Raw genomic sequence first — 16,247 nt, forward strand, 5'->3', positions numbered from 1 at the left:
GGGAGAAAAGCTAGCTAAACGTTAAGCTACCCGGCCCATGTTAAACTATCCCCTAAACCTAATAACTTGTTGTGGCACTCTTGTCATCTTGTTATCGCAAACTGTCAATCATTTGTAATAACTGGCACTGATTGACATCACTGGGCAGGTCCCTCTCTTCAGTTTAGCCTGTTTAAGGTTATGCCAAAGCACTTGACTAGGCCACAGAATTTTTTGAGCGAATCAGAGGTGGACTTGCAGGTGTGTTTCGCATAATTATCTTGCAACATAACCCGGATAGCCTTGAGCTTTAGGGCAAGAAATGATGGCCAGACATTCACCTTCAGGATTTTCTGCTGGAGAGTAGGATTGTTGTCCAGATCATAAAGGAGCAAAGTGGCCCTAGACCATCACACTAACACCACCAAGTGTGGCTGTTGGTATCATGTTCTTTTTGTGAAATACTATGTCTGCTGTACGCCAGATGTAACAGGACGCAAACCTTGCAAAAAGTTAAACTTCTGTCTTGTCAGTCCACAGAGTATTTTCTCAAAAGTCTTGGTGAGCATCAAGAATTTTTTTGGCAAATGTAAAATTAGCCTTTATGTTGTTTTTGGTCAGCAGTGGTTTTCTCTTTAGAACTGTCCGATGGACACCATTTTTGCCCTTTTTCTATATTATTGTTGAATCAGAATCAGTGACCTTAACTGAAGCAAGTAAGGCCTGCAGTTCTTTAGATGTTTTTCTGGCTTTTCTTTTGACTTCCTGGATGACTCGTTGATGCAGTCTTGAGATAATTTTGGTGGGAAGGTTCGCCACTGTTGGAAGCTTTCTCCATTTGTGAATAATCACTTGCACTGTGGTTTGATGGAGTCCCAAAGCCTTAGAAAAAGCTTTGTAACCCTTTCTAAGCTGTTTCCTAAGATTGTGGCATGATGTGTTTTTGAGATCTTTCAGTCTTTGCCAAGTTGTTTTTAAGTGATTTCTTGATTCACAGCTCTGGCAGTAATCAGGCCTGGGTGCGGCTAGTGATTGAAATTGAATTGAGTAAATGAAGCTATCGTTTAAAGATTGCATTCTCTATTTGCTCTGGTTATGATGATGATGGTCTGAAACATTTAAGTGTGACAGATATGCAAAAAAAAAAAAAGAAATCAGGGAGGGAGCAAATACTTTTTCACAACACTGTACATTCAAAAAATATGATCAGATAACTAGTAGTGTCTACTGGAGGCAAAGCAAACCAGTATCTCTTGTCTTTGTTCAGTGTTCCTGCTTACTCTGTTGCAACGTGTGTTGCATTGGCTGCTGTCGCTACAGTTGATTGATTAGTGAGCAGTTAGGGACAAGAACACAGGAAGGTACCAGCAACTCAATCTACTGCCTACTTTTCATGATTCATGAGTTGACTGGTTCAAACTAGTTCTGAGCAAAGTGGCCTAAAAGCAGTTATTGTTCTTTATAAATGCTTGTTTTACTCTAATGCATCCCATCCCATAAGTGATTTGGGGATTTGAGTAGTCACTGCAATGTGGACCTGAGTTAAAACATTCTAGTTTATATTCAGTCGTAGTTTCTGTAGGGGAAAAAAAAATAGAAATAGAAATAAAAATAAAAATAAATGTATGAGTTCCAACCCAGTTAAATTTAACAAAACGGTTCTTATACAAACCAGGCGTCAAAGAGCTGTTAAATGAAAATCAGTTAAGGCATGATTTGGGCTTATGTACTATGGTCTATTTCTATAGATATTTTCTACTCTCTAATAAAGCTAAACTGCCAATGGAGCTGCTCTGATTTTAATGTTTCTGTTTTCTCAAAAATGAAACAAGTAAGAAGTATTGACTGAAATAAAAGAACAATCCAGTGGTCATTTTCAACCCACTTATAAACTGCTGGTCTGTAGTAGTGTTAAATTCCTCTTTCCTAATCACAATCCAGGATTTGGGCGTACAGCAGTAAAGCAGGATGTTGTGCTTGCATTATAGTAGTGCTGAAAGTATCATGAAAGTTGCTAACGGGGTTGTTCAGAAGGTTGCTAGATTTGTTGTTAATGACTTTTTGAAACAAAATTGCTACATTGGGACTGAGTACTAAGATACTGCTAAACACGCTCAGTGTGTGATGAGTGGCGTGGATGATGAGTGATTTTTCTTGTGTCTTACTGGGAGAAAACACGCTGTTACACTTTGTAGTCATTGTTCAAACTATGATGTTTAAGATATAACACATGGAATATGCTACAAGCAATATAGCCCATGCCCTAATTCAGACTCGACCCAAGCTACTATAATCTTTGGCAAACCAAATGGCTTTTTGGAAGAATTGCCAAGAACCTTTTTCAAAAGCCACAAATCACATATTCTGTTGAGGCAGTGATTAGGGTACTTTTACATGGTATACTGTAATATGTCATAGTATATTCTGCCATACATTGTACTTTTGGAGGTAGTAATTGTTTTAGAGATTTGGTCAGTGTCTTAAAAAGGATTTTTTCCTGCACACAAAGGTCTTTGCTTTCCATTATAAAGGAAAATTAAAGGAATTTGTAACCATTTTTAAACCATTATTTGCATCAAAATAAAATTTGATCCACCTGAATTCACAGCATCTGCAATAAATGCACAGAAATCTAACACAAAATTGAAACAATAGGGGCCTGCTTTCATGTAAAGGTCTTTGAGTGCTACAGTAGAGTAGAAAAGCGCTATATAAGAACCAGTCCATTTATCAATTACTGTGATTACATTGTGCTACATTTCTGTTAATTAAAACTTCTTTGCAGACAAATGGTGTGTTTATTCACCTGACCCAAGTGCATCTCTTGGAAGCGAAATATAGTCTTTCATTCCATTCATTGTACCTGCATGATGGATGTGAATTAAACTGGAAGCACAATACTTGACAGCTGTGAGATCCCTCGCCATTTTCCCCTGTGTGCTTTTGCATACTTTGATGGTATTGCCACTTTAGAAAAACTGCATAAAGGGATAACGTATCTTTAGTCTGTTAGTCATATAGTTTTTTTGAATCCTTCATTACTCACTGTGTTTACTGCATGCATATCTTTGGCCAAACAGAAAGCAGTTGCGCTCCTGTGAGCTGGATGGATATGCAGACACGCTGTGCAGCAGCACTTTCATGGATATGACGTCTAAGATGATACTGGATGATTCACATTAGCAACTACTGCATTGTTTTTTTTGGCCTTCATGCATTAATTATACTGCAGTTTGGGGTATTTTCAAGCGGTTGAATAAGTTAGTTGCAACACAGACACAACTCTACAGCGGTCTGCCCATAAGTCGTTATTGGTTAACATCACTAGTCTTAAATTCAAAGTACTTCAAAACAGTGAATGATGATCCACTACAAGGGACATGGTCTTCACCTTCTCATGTGCCAGACATTTGATTCATGTTTCATACCGGTCTTTTAATGTAGTGTTATCATCCATACTACATCCAGGAAACTTCAAACTGAAGGGTGAATCCTCTTCCGTAGTACCAAAGTGCGATCGTGATTAAAATTTGATTAATTGTGTGGCTCTAAACAGTTGTTAAGTAAGGTTAACACAGACTTGTTGCCTTAACTACATATTTACCTTTATCCCCCACAAAGCTTAAGAGGGTTAATTAGATAAAGATGTGATATTTTTGTTACGATCAGAAGGATTCATTACTACGATAAATGTTTAACACTGATTGGTGACTGTGACTACTGTTTAATGTAGTTTACGTTGCCTGTCAACTGTTTGCAGTAGCAGACTTCTCCACAGAGAGGAAGAAAGAGTTGTCTCCATACATGTTAACAGTTAGCGAGAATGTGTAGAATGTATTGTTTGTGTGTCAGCGTGTGTTTTTTACATAGTTCATCCCTGCATTTGGCTGCTGGGAGATTTGCTGAAAACCCTTTGTAGTGAAGAATGAGAGCCACTATGGGCTAGCTCAGATCCAACAGGAGAGCATTGTGCATTGTTCTCTTGTTCTGTTAAAGCACTTCAGTGTGCATAAAGCACTAGCTAAAAGTAAAAATTTCCACGTCCTGTGGTAATTTTAACTTTATATTGTTTTTTTCACAAGGGTCTCTGATCTTGTGCCCTATAAAGTGGTAATCAGCTCAGTCAGTGCAATCCATGGGAAACTACAGTAATTTCTGCTTTATGATAATCACATCTTGTTCAGAGTGGGCTTTGAAACCTGCTCTTTGATGAATGATTCATATGCACACGAAATACCAAACTAGCAATTTCATTATAATCATACAGCTCAACATGTTAGTTGTCTGCAAGAGAGAAGCCACAAACTAATCAATGTGTCACTCAATAAGAACAACTCAGATCTTGCTTTCTGGGTGCTTTGATGATGTAACAAAATAGGAACCCTGACATCATGGTAAAACACTCAGAGGTGTTATACAGGCTGGAGCTGGAAGGATGTGAGAGGCGGGTTACATGCTGGACATGGAAATGGACTGGCACTTGTGTAGTGTTTTTCTAGTCTTATTGACCACTCAAAGTGCTACAAAAAACCACAAGGCACAAATCATCATGCAATCATACAGCATTTTCTATGCACTTTATCTACCTTCATCTAAGGCCTTTATCCATTAACCTAATGCCTTTGGACTGTGGGAGGCAGCACAGGGAGGCACAGTGGTACACAGGAAGGTTCCAGTCTTGCTGTGAGGGAACAGTGCTAACCAGTGCAATATCATGCTTCCCATGGTGCAGGTGGTACATCCCAGGGCTAACACTGAGAGGCATACAATCTCGCAATCACACTTCTCCACCTGTGTCCAGTTTATCGTTACCAGTTAACCTAACGGGCTTGTCTTTGGACTGTGGTAGAAGAGTACTCTGAGGAGGAAACAGCTATCAGTCTGAGCTAAATAAAAGGCAGTTTTGATTATTTTTATTTTTTTATGCCTACTATCAATACTGCAACTATGCTGACAAGGTCTTAGAGCCCATCTGTGACCAGTACAGGGTCAGAAGTGCACTAGCCTCCTCGTGCAGAAGGACTAAGGACACTACTGCTTGCAGAATCAGAAAGTCTCACATTTGGAAACTTTTGGTAATTTCTGATTGCTTCCTCGAGACAACAGTCCCAACTATCAAACTCTGGTTGAAAGGATGCCCGTAGCTTCAGTATCTATTCTGGCAGCAAAAATTGGCTTCAGCCTTAAGAATAAAATGAGATCTGATTTGAAAAGTTGTCTGTCAGCAGAACAAATGTTGCCTCTACAGCAAACCTCCCTCGGTACATTTAATTATGCTCAAGCAAGCTATCACGTTAAGTCCACTGAGTTCAGTCGCCTGTTTAGGTACAATGGCTGCAGTGTTTTAGTGCCTCGCATGTAACTGTAGGAAAAAAAATCTTTTATCTGCTTTTTGGGTTTTGAGAAGTAAGCTGATAGAATTTCTGTTTATCTTTTCCCTCCATGCCCTGATAAATGAAAATTCTGTTCACATTTTGATCAAGTTGTTCTTGAAATTATAACCCTATTAAATCTGTCTTGTTACATATGTCTGTGAAGGTTCTCAGTCATCCAGGTCATCGTAGTCAAAGGAGTTTGCAAAGAAAAGCGTCTGGACTTCTCCAGACGCTGGAAGTCCAGACGTCTTGTTACATAAAAAATGAAAATTAGAATGGCAGATATAAATGACTCTGAATTTTTATGAATAATAAAGAAAAATAAAGGATAACGCATCATCTGGTGCTAACCGCTGCACCACTGTGCTGCAGTGCTTATAAGCAGCCAAATTAGCAGGCTAAACTACAATAATAAACCTAATGTTGTTTTACAAATTCTGCCATGCACACGGGATAATGTCATTAACATTTCTCTTAGAAGCTTCTGTTCTAAACAATTATTAATGCACTGGAACATCTCCTCACATTGGCATATTTACTCACTACTTGAGCTATACCAACAAAGAAGAAAAGTCCTCGTGGGATGTGTGAAAGAAATCATTCATAGAATAAGGTTGGGATGTCTCTGAGTGTCACCAGATGTCTCAAATTGATGTTGAAAATTAACAGCTGGCATTTTTTTTACTTTTTTAATGTAAAATACTACATGTACAGTAAAATGTGCATAAAGGAAAGAGGTCTACATAATTAAACTTGTGCTTTTCATCATTAAATTACTCAGCTCATGGCCACAAACTGTTTTCCAGCATAGCAAATGAGAGTGGAGAACTTTTTCTGCAACTTCAGATACCACTCTGTGACTGAACAAGCCATTTTCATGCATTATTTGTGAATACTGGGCTGCCTGTTCAGAGGTGTTGCTGTATGTTTGACTAGTGTAGCAAAGCTTCAAAGAAAAAAAAGGGGCTCAGTGTACAACAGCAAAATCACTTTCTTTAATGAACATCAGGGAAGCCCAGTTGACATCTTCATTGTCATTGAGCAGCTCTTTATTCCCTGGGATAATGGTTTCACGCTGAAGGCTTGTGATCCATTTCTTTGATAAAATCTTTTGAAGTTCACGTTGAGAGACAAAACAGTGCTTTACCTTACTCTGAATTCACGGTATACATGTCAAGTGAGGGGAGCATCTTCGTCAGAAGGCATCTCTCTGATGGTACATCAGTGTTTGGTGTCTGGCATTGCTAGTATCTCGTCACATGTTGTGAAAGCGTCTAAGCTCAATGCTAATTTTGTTACACGAACAAAGCAAGAATTTAACGGAGATAACCTTTGATATTTCTGTAGTCACACGATCTCAGTCAGCTACACTAAGAAAAATCTGTTAAATTGCTCTGTTTCAAATGCAGTTAGGCAAATCTTGATTATAAGATTTGCCTGTCATTATGTCAGTCGTTTCTGCTCTGCAGGTAATAATTCATGCTGCTGTTTGGCTTTTGAAAAATCAGTAATAGCTGTCGAGAGGGAGAAGTGAGTTGATTTAGACTGGCTCTTTCTCCAGGGAAGAGGTTGCGTTTTTGGAGGTCTTAAGGGTAGGTTTCATGGGCAGCACTTTAAGTTAATAAGCTGGATCAAACAGTTGAACCAAAATCCTTGCTTGTTTACAAGACAGGATTTATGCAAAACATATTAATGTACCAGCATCTTATGACAAATGCAAAAAGCCTCTTAGAAACAACTCATCTCCCACTTAAAGCTTACAGCAAGCAGGGTGTGTGGCATTTTCATAAGAACACTTAGCCGTCTCTCCTTTTTTAACCCTGTTTAACCTTGGTCGCTCGTTGTTAGAATGAGACTTAAGCCTTAGGAAAACATGACACCTGTATTAATGTAGCTGAAACATTTGAGAATAATTAAGTGTCGCCATACTCCTGTTTAAAGACCGTTTAATTAGGGATGTAGTATTTGCCTTGCCTCTGTTGGTAGAGGTCTGTGAATGACTGTGTATACACACACAGCGTTTTGGGATTGGCGAGAAACGTGTGTGGAATTCGGTGAAGGTCTTAATGAAAGTCAGAGTGCTTAGTGGACATGAGGGCTCCTCTGATGGAAATCAATGTGGTCTTTTGTAGCAGGGAGAGCAGCCAATTCCAGGCCTCAGCTGCCTGATGTGGTGTTGGCAGACTTTGACGAACATTTAATGACGCGTCACTGGGCTGGACAGGTAATCAATTTATTTAGGCAGTAATGTATGTATCCCTAGGTAAATCTTTAATTAATGGGCAAAAAGATGAGGACAATTGTGATGCAAAAGGCCAAAGAGCATGAAATTCCAACAAGGAAGAAGGGTGGCTTTCTCATTTCCCTTTCAATTAGCTGTGAGTGCTTCATACTCCAGCTGTTTTGCATTACGTTTAGATATGTCTTTGTTTAACTTGATCTTCTCTAGACAAGATCTTCCATGGCCAGGAATTTAACTGCTATTGTTTTTGTTTTGCAGTTAAAAGATAGGCATAAAATCCTTTACGCAACATATTTCAAAGACTGTTAAAATTCTATATTCTTATATTCTGATGTGGAGAAAAAAAAGACGTGGCTTGATCTCCAATGCAAAGAAAAGTTGGCAACATGAACATTCTGGCTATTAATAATCTGTGGAGGAATGTTTTAATTGGTATGTGGAAGGGTGTGTCTGATTTTTGTGTCTTGAGTGCCTGCTGGCTGGATAATAGCCTTCTCTGTTCAGACTAACTTTGCTATAGTGGTGAGAGGCAGAGAGCTACACAATTTAAATGTTTAATGTTTAAATGGTCTGTTCTTGTATGTAGTAAAAGAAGACATGAAGGGGGTTTGTGTGACAGAGGAGGATGCTAGGCATAGGGCAGCCTCTAAAGTGAGCAGCTGAAAGAACAAGAAGAAGATTGAAGTAGTTCCTAATTACCAAACATTCGGACAATTGCATTGAAATTTGTGATGATTAAGACATAGTTACACTAATCACACTGGACTGAACCACCTGCAGCAGCACCGCCACTACGCCCACAGACCACCTTAGCCCTCTAAAAACATTGTGTGACTGACCTATTGGAAATATCAATTTTTTTCTGAGTGCAGACATTTCACAACCATGACGATTTTAGTGAAGGCCACACCAGTTTGCAGGTCTAGCTGAGCCAAAGATCTACTATCTGTACGCTTATCCTGCTTCCACTTTTCATGGGCAATTGGCTGCATTTTTGGACCATTGCACTCCTCTGAAACAAAGGCCACAAGCACCGCATACATCATGTACAGGACTGTCCACTCAGAACAGTTTGTTCCTCTCCTACCTTCTGAGCTGTTCCATGTTTCTCTACCATGTTTTAGTTCCCCATCATTAATGGATTTTGAAGGTATTTCAAAATCTCCACTTTAATCTCATTAAAACAGAAGTTGTTTTAATAGTAAAAGAAATAACATGGATGTACACAACTAAGAGAGATGTATGTTTATGCATAGGCATGTCTCACTGACAGCTTGAGTCAAGCCTCATTGATAAATCCACTAAGCATTTAAAGGATTTTAGAGTGTGGGTGGGATAGAGTTAGATTGCTCACTGAGCTGAGATCTCTCTTCTGTGCTCCGACCGTGTGCACAGCAGTTCATGTGTTTGTTATGCACCTAATTTGTGGGTTCCCAAAAATAATTTTCTCTGGGAATTTGGAATACTATTGTTACAGTCATTTTAATTTATTTTAATTGAAATGGACCCAACAGATTTATAAATCTGATATATTATTTAAAGATATACAAAAGAAAAATCATAAAAAGAGCACTCAGCTGCCAGACGTACAGTTGTACCCTTGTTCTAACGTATGAAACTTTCAGAATGCTTCAGCGAGCTCTGAATTTTTTTACGTAATGAGATTCTGTTGGAAATTGAGAGTATGACACTGTTCATTTACAGTGTGTTCAAAATGTATTCTGACCCCGTATTTGTTTAACATATTTCTTATATATGAGGTTTTATTTCACAGAGCCTTCAGCTGTGAAAGAATATTTTTGAGCTTTGCCGTTAGAAAAATTAATTGATTGAACATAGTTTAGAAAGCATGCACATTTGTTCTTCATGTCTGTGTAGATCTCAATAACAATTTGACCAAAAGATTTTAGATTTTAGAACTCACTTTATATTAGAGTCAATGCTAATTATATTACATCAGTATCCCTGTTACTTCATTCCATCTATACCACGATACTACTGTAGCTACTTAACTAGTTAGCTCTGGAAACAAAAATTAATCAACAGTCAATATGACGATAGCGAGAGTGAATTTATTGAGAGCAGAAATGTCTTTAGTTGCTAATCCGTAAAACCAGCCAAGCTAAAGCACCACCTGACATTTTAACACTTCACGCTTATAAGTACAACCAAGGACTTTCTTTGACTAAAGGGCAAAGGCTACATGCATAGAGGAAAACGAGGATATATAGCCTAGGAACTAGTGTTACAAGAAGGGGGAAAAAAAGAAATTATGCGTCTTTGGTGGCTCTGTGGATGATAAAAAGAAAAAAAACAGAATTGAGGAAGTCAGCACCTGCTGAATTGTTTGAGGTTAAACTGGAAGCATGTCAAAGGACACAGCGAAGAGGGAAAAAAACCAACATCTACTGCTCATAAAGCATAGGTAAGGCATTATAGCAGCTGAGTTATGCTGTGACTGGACACAGGTGTTCCATGCACAGTTGCACATTCTTTTGAAAGAGAAAATCCCCTTTCATAAAATGTACTAGAGTGAGTCGTGGTTCTACATTCTGACTGGAATAAAGAATAAACACAGGGCATGTTTGAAAGTGAAAATTAACTTACGCTCCACTGGAAATAAATTGTTGCCGTCTTGCAGTACAATTGTTAGTGTATATTGATTTTTGAAAAGTTGTTGTTGTTGAAAGTTCAGCAATAATAATTTCCATTTCATGTTTTAAGGTATATTCATATAGTTTTTGAGCGACAAACCCATACTTTTCAGAAGTCCTCTGCACAGTGGGGAGTCTTGCTAGAAGGATCATCACTTAAGCATCACTCCAATTATCAGGCCTCTGTTACGTGGCTAGATAGAAGACACTTTTGAGTGAAAAGCAAATAAAAACTCACATGGAATGAACCAATAAATGTTAAAAGAACATTGAGCCCACAATGACAGCGACTTTATATTGTGATGAGAAAGATATTGACATCTCTGATCAAAATTCTGAACGCTGTGTAGTGTGAACAACAGAGTCTGTAAATCATCTCTGATCATTGTCCTTGCAATGAAGCATAGTGGTGGCAGGTACTAAACTTATAGTAATTGTTCTCTGTAGCAGAGGTGTGGTGACTAGTCAGAATTAAGGGTGAACTGCAGCTAAATCCAGAAATCCTTGGAGAAAAAAATACTCCTTTAACCTGAGACTGAGTTTGTAGTTTACCACTCATCACTGCAGTTACCCAAAGCATACAGCTTAAGTGACAAGCGATTTTGGAATAAGTCCCTGACTTTGATTGTGTTGAATAATGCTCAAAGAAACTCAACCCCCCCTACATAATGACCATGATGCACAGGGCCACATTTGGTGAAAACCAAACAGCAGCATATGAGCACAAATATGGAAACAGTAAGTGGACTGGTGCTTATATTGTCCATGTCTACTGACTTTGAGCACTTTGAGCACTATTACAAGTCTCATTCACCTTCATGTACCTAAGCATTTTTGCACCAACCTTCCATACTCTCCCTCTTTCAATCTCTCTGCATCACCTGAGCCACAGACGCCCCTATGCCTCATATCAATAGTTAAGCATGGTGGTGGAAAGGTGATTATTTAGGTTTTGCATGCAAATGACCTGGGCAACTTGCAATCAGGAAATCGCCCATAAACTTTTCTGTGTATTCTACCAGCTAAAGCTTGGCTGAAATTGGTTCATGTAACAGCACGATGATCCCAAGGATACCCGCAAATCTGCAGTAGAATGGCTGAAAAAGAATTAAGGACATTTATGTTTAAGACCTTACATGGTGAGGCATCTGAAATATATGTGTTATTGGTGAAGACCCTCAAAAAAATCTAAACAATAGTCATATTAATGCAGTCTGCTTTAAATGTCAGTAGAAATCTTTCTGAGTAAGAAAACATGTTTAATATTATCCTGGTCTCCTTTTGGCTGAAGCCAACTGTAAACTGTTTAGTGCAATGAAAGTCAGCATATACAATCAATCGCTCTTTAAGGCTCATTTGAAATGACTGCAGGATTTATGCAGGAGCCTCCTTTTTAGGCAGCAGTGTATTGGTCTGTGACTTTGTAGTAATTATCCATGGACTAAGGACAAAGTGAAAGAGGGAGAGCGTACGTGTGAGTGTTTGAGTGTGATGGCATCGTTGGAAGATAGGGGGTACATGAAGTGGGAGAGAAAGTTTTTGCATCTACTTTACAGTATCACGCTTCTATTCGATCTTGCAATAATTAGTCTTTGAGTTTAGAAGGTGAAGACAGAGTCAAACAAAATTAGACAAATCTGCCTACAGGTAATTATGCAGTCTATTGATATCCAATAACCAATTCATATGGCTCCTTGGACTTTCATACTATCACTCCAGTTCACTCTGTACCAAAACTGCAGATGCTTTGTTGACTTAAAAATGGTGAAGTTTACCATGGTTATTTATTTAGTGAAATGCCTCCGTGTACTTTACTATTGCTGCAGAAACGTGGATGCTAAATCAGTGCCAGAAATTAAATAAACAAAGCAATGAACTGTATTTTACTGAATTTCTTAACATTGTCATTCTTTGCAACATGTACTCTGAAAGTAAAATGAGGATTTGTTATTTTTGCAGGTGAGCCACTGAATGGTAGGACTACTCCTGGGATTCCTAAAGGATACTGGAGCTTCTCCTGGATAGCTGAGGACAACCTCAGTTTTCCCAATGACTCAGTTCCTATTTCAGGTAAGTCAGGTTTTGTCAGCCCTCCTCAAACAGACCACAGATCTCTGTTCCCACTTGTCCTCAACACCTGGCATCAGCTTTCCCTCAGCACACATTAAATCTCTGTCTTGTCTGCTCTCTACAAGGCACAAAATTGAGATTTTGTTGAAGATAGACGCGTATTTATTCTTGAATTCACACACTAACACACACACATCATGTGGGAGGTGTTACATTTCTTACAGGTGATATTACAGCAGAGATGAAATGAAACAATGCATATAAAAATACAGTTCTACATAAGCAGTTTAATTAAGAAATTTAACACAAGTTCAAAACCTAGAAAAAGCTGGAAAAGAGGTTTTTTTTTTAATTTGAGATGTGCTAATTTCAGTTGGCTGATACAATATCTTGGTTTGTTTTTTCTAAGTGTGACCTACTGATTCAGATTTTTGCCAGTTCTTATTGTCTTTCTAACAACTATATCTTATAACATATACAAGCAAAAGTAAACTTTTTTGTCAATAGCACACTAGAAATAAGCTAATTCCAGGCCCTGGCTGGTTAATCAGTGTGTCTCTAGTAAAAATGTACATGTAGCCAGGTTGTTTTTTGGTATAAAAACAAGATAACACTAAAGTTACAATATAAAAATGTAATGGAAGAGAAATATGACTAAAATAGCTAGCATGAATCTTTGAAGATGGCCTAATTTTAAATAATCCACCCATAAAATGGCCAAAAAGTGTTTTTATTAATAAGTGAACTCCATGTGTAGAAATCAATTAGAACTTTGAAAAAGTTTGCTCTGAATATAAAACAGCAATGTCAAATAATGAAAATCAATTTCTTTCTCTTTGAATCCTGAAAAGAGCAAGGCGTAAAGAATTATTTTTTTCAGGTTTATTTAAAATGACAAAACTGTTGAGACCTTTGAAGCTTTAATAAATGGTAAATGGCCTGTATTTATATAGCGCCTTACTAGTCCCTAAGGACCCCAAAGCGCTTTACATATCCAGTCATCCACCCATTCACACACTGGTGATGGCAAGCTACATTGTAGCCACAGCCACCCTGGGGCGCACTGACAGAGGCGAGGCTGCCGAACACTGGCGCCACCGGGCCCTCTGACCACCACCAGTAGGCAACGGGTGAAGTGTCTTGCCCAAGGACACAACGACCGAGACTGTCCAAGCCAGGGCTCGAACCGGCAACCTTCTGATTACAAGGCGAACTCCCAACATGGGATATTATAATGGATGGCTTTATCTATTTTTTTTGTCTTTTGATGTGGAACATGTCTTAAAAAGTCATTAACAGCATTAAACATTCAATCTTGTCATAGACATCACTAAGCCTTAAAGGTGTGTTAGTAACAGATCTGCAGTCTGTTAAAAAAAAAAGAGTTTTCACAGGGCAGTTTGGACTTAAGTATACACTTACTGCCTCCATAGAAACTTAGAGGGTAAGTAATAGCCATGTGTTGATAATCACATGAACTTGACTAACTAGTCATCAGAAAGTGTGGCCACCTGAGACATTAAAACAATGCACTGCAAAGCAAACAATTTGCACAGGAGTGCACCGCCCAGCTGTTTGGGATCAATTAGTATGTTAATTGTTAAAGTTTATAATAGTACCAGAAGAAAAGACTAAACAAGTATGGTTCATTTGGAAGGGTTGCCAGGGAGAAAGAACATGGCCGCATAGCTTAATTTTGCATGCTTGCATCAGAACAAATCAGAGATTTTTGGAAAAAATGTGAGATGAGACCAAAGTGGAGATGTTTCGCATTAATGCACAGGAACATGTTTGGTAAAACCAAAACACAGCATATCAACAAAAACACCTCCTAGCAACTGTCAGGCACAGTAATGGATCTTGTTTTGCAGCTACAGAACCTGGGTACGTTGTAGTCATTGAGTTGACCATAAACTGCTCTTATATAAGTACTGGAGAGTAAAATTAAGACTCAGGTTTTGTAATAGTGTGCAGAGAGCTGTGCATAAATGCAAGCCTACGAACCTCAATGAACTTCAATAACGCTTTAAAGAAGAGCGTGCCAATTCCTCTGCAATGATGTGAAGTCCTACAGGAAACCATTCTTCAAATTATTGAGAAGGTTGCTCTACAATCTACTTGATCACAGAGTATACGTAGTTTTAAGGCGAAAACATTCCTTTTCACATCATTGTACTTGCATATGAAGCAGTTTACTGCTTTGCTGCTGGATTGGATATACTCAGAGCTGGTAATTTCAAATTGATTTCACAGACACAATTACAATCACTATTTTGTAACTCCTGACACACATTTTAAAATCATCTCAAATATAATGTCATGTAAATCTGCTTAAGGGCCATAATTGATTAACCATTCCTTTATTTGTACATATTCTGTGTGTGACACAGGCTAAGAGGTTTACCCACTCCACTATTCATTCTCAAGGATCCTTCAGGACCCTTGTTAATGACTTTAATTAGTCATATTTTGTAAACAAGAAGAAATTAAGTGGGTTGATTTTGGCATTATGTTTAAAATTAGCTAATCATAGTTCAAAAGCAAGCTTTTAGTAGGCCTATCAAATCTGAAGAGATGGCAAGAGAGGAAGAAGAAAAGAGTCTGTTTCAAGACCATGCCAATGACTCCAGCCTCAAAGGTGTGTTTTCTGTGCTGAAGCCATTCTAAATGTAAAATGTTTGAATGAATAAAAACACAGTTTCTTGCAGCTGTTGTCGTAGAGCATCAGTCAAAGCTGATGCTGAGACAGCAAACCCAAAAGTGACTTTGAAAAGTGATCTAAAGATGTCAGAGCTCAGTATTACATCACTTGGTGTGAGCATCTGTGTAACCCTTTAGGCGCTTGTGTGCATCCTTGTCACATCAGCCCATTCGCATCACTCGGAGGTGACGGATCCAGACAGATTTTTTTTTTTTTTTCCCGTTTCCAGCCATCCTGGAGGGTTGGAGGTCATCCTGTAAGTGATGATTCTAACTCCCAATAGCATCAAACTGTCACCCAGCTGTTTATGAAACACATCTTTGACAGTGGATCTCTGGGACCATGCTTCAGCTGCTCGTGGCTCTGACAGTCCACAGTGAACCTGACTGAACTGGTGTCAGTTACACAACAGATTGCCATACTGTTTTTGAATCAATCAGCCTGTCATGGACACAGCCAACTACATTTTTCTGCTATTTCATGCAATGACAGCTCTGACCTATCGTCTCTAGTATGTTAACAAGCCCAGAGAGGGCTTTTTTTTTCTTTTTCTGTATGGTGATCAGTCAAGTGAGTTTGGCTGGAGCAGGAAGGCTTACATCTGGGCAGTAAAAGCTTGATGATTACAAATGCTGATGCAGAGTAATGGTGAGCTTCAGTGAAACAAATTAAATGTTGATTGAACAGACAAGAACAAATGTACACTTTTACTAGTACTCGTTATAATGCATTGTATTCTGTCAGTATATGGGCATTCTTTCCTTCCTGTTTGTTCTTTGTATTTCATTTCTTGGAGAGATTACATTTTTAAAAGCCAAAAGGAGTCATGACTCTTTGGTTCCTCTGATAAATCTTCAAGGGACTTTTAAAGATTGGCTGGTTTTATATTGTGTAACATAGCATCAGAGTGTGCTGAGAAAAGGTTTGAGAGAGGACAAGTCACAACAACATGGCACGGTGAACTTGGCTGTAGGCTGCAGCGATAGATCTCAGCTCTCCCTACAGCATCTGCTGTCCACTGGCATTTATTACCTACCACAAAAGCCAAAAGCACAGACCGACTGGACCTACGCCACCATACTCTCCCTCTCTCGCTCTCTCTGCATCGCTGCTTCGATTAGCAGCTTTAGCTGCAAAGATACAGGGTAACTCATCTTCCTTGTTTGAATTTCAATGCTGGTAAACTGACTTTATTGCCCCACTGTGTCGGTGATGTCAATAACGTC

The 16,247-nt window shown here is 38.7% G+C and overlaps 1 protein-coding gene across 5 annotated transcripts in view; it reads left to right on the top strand.

Moving 5' to 3' along the window:
* Positions 1-16,247, top strand: part of alk (ALK receptor tyrosine kinase) — a 482,106-nt gene that overhangs the window by 233,788 nt on the left and 232,071 nt on the right. For all 5 annotated transcript variants that reach the window (XM_025900878.1, XM_019349050.2, XM_019349049.2 and 2 more), the window contains one exon: positions 12,210-12,320. Coding sequence is in view for 4 of the 5 variants with exons in the window: in XM_019349050.2 (XP_019204595.1) it covers positions 12,210-12,320 (111 nt within the window). In the remaining variant the exon portion in view is untranslated. The remainder of the gene's footprint in view (positions 1-12,209; positions 12,321-16,247) is intronic.

Source organism: Oreochromis niloticus, linkage group LG19 (genome assembly GCF_001858045.2).
Source record: "Oreochromis niloticus isolate F11D_XX linkage group LG19, O_niloticus_UMD_NMBU, whole genome shotgun sequence".
In the NCBI taxonomy this organism is placed as follows: domain Eukaryota; kingdom Metazoa; phylum Chordata; class Actinopteri; order Cichliformes; family Cichlidae; genus Oreochromis; species Oreochromis niloticus.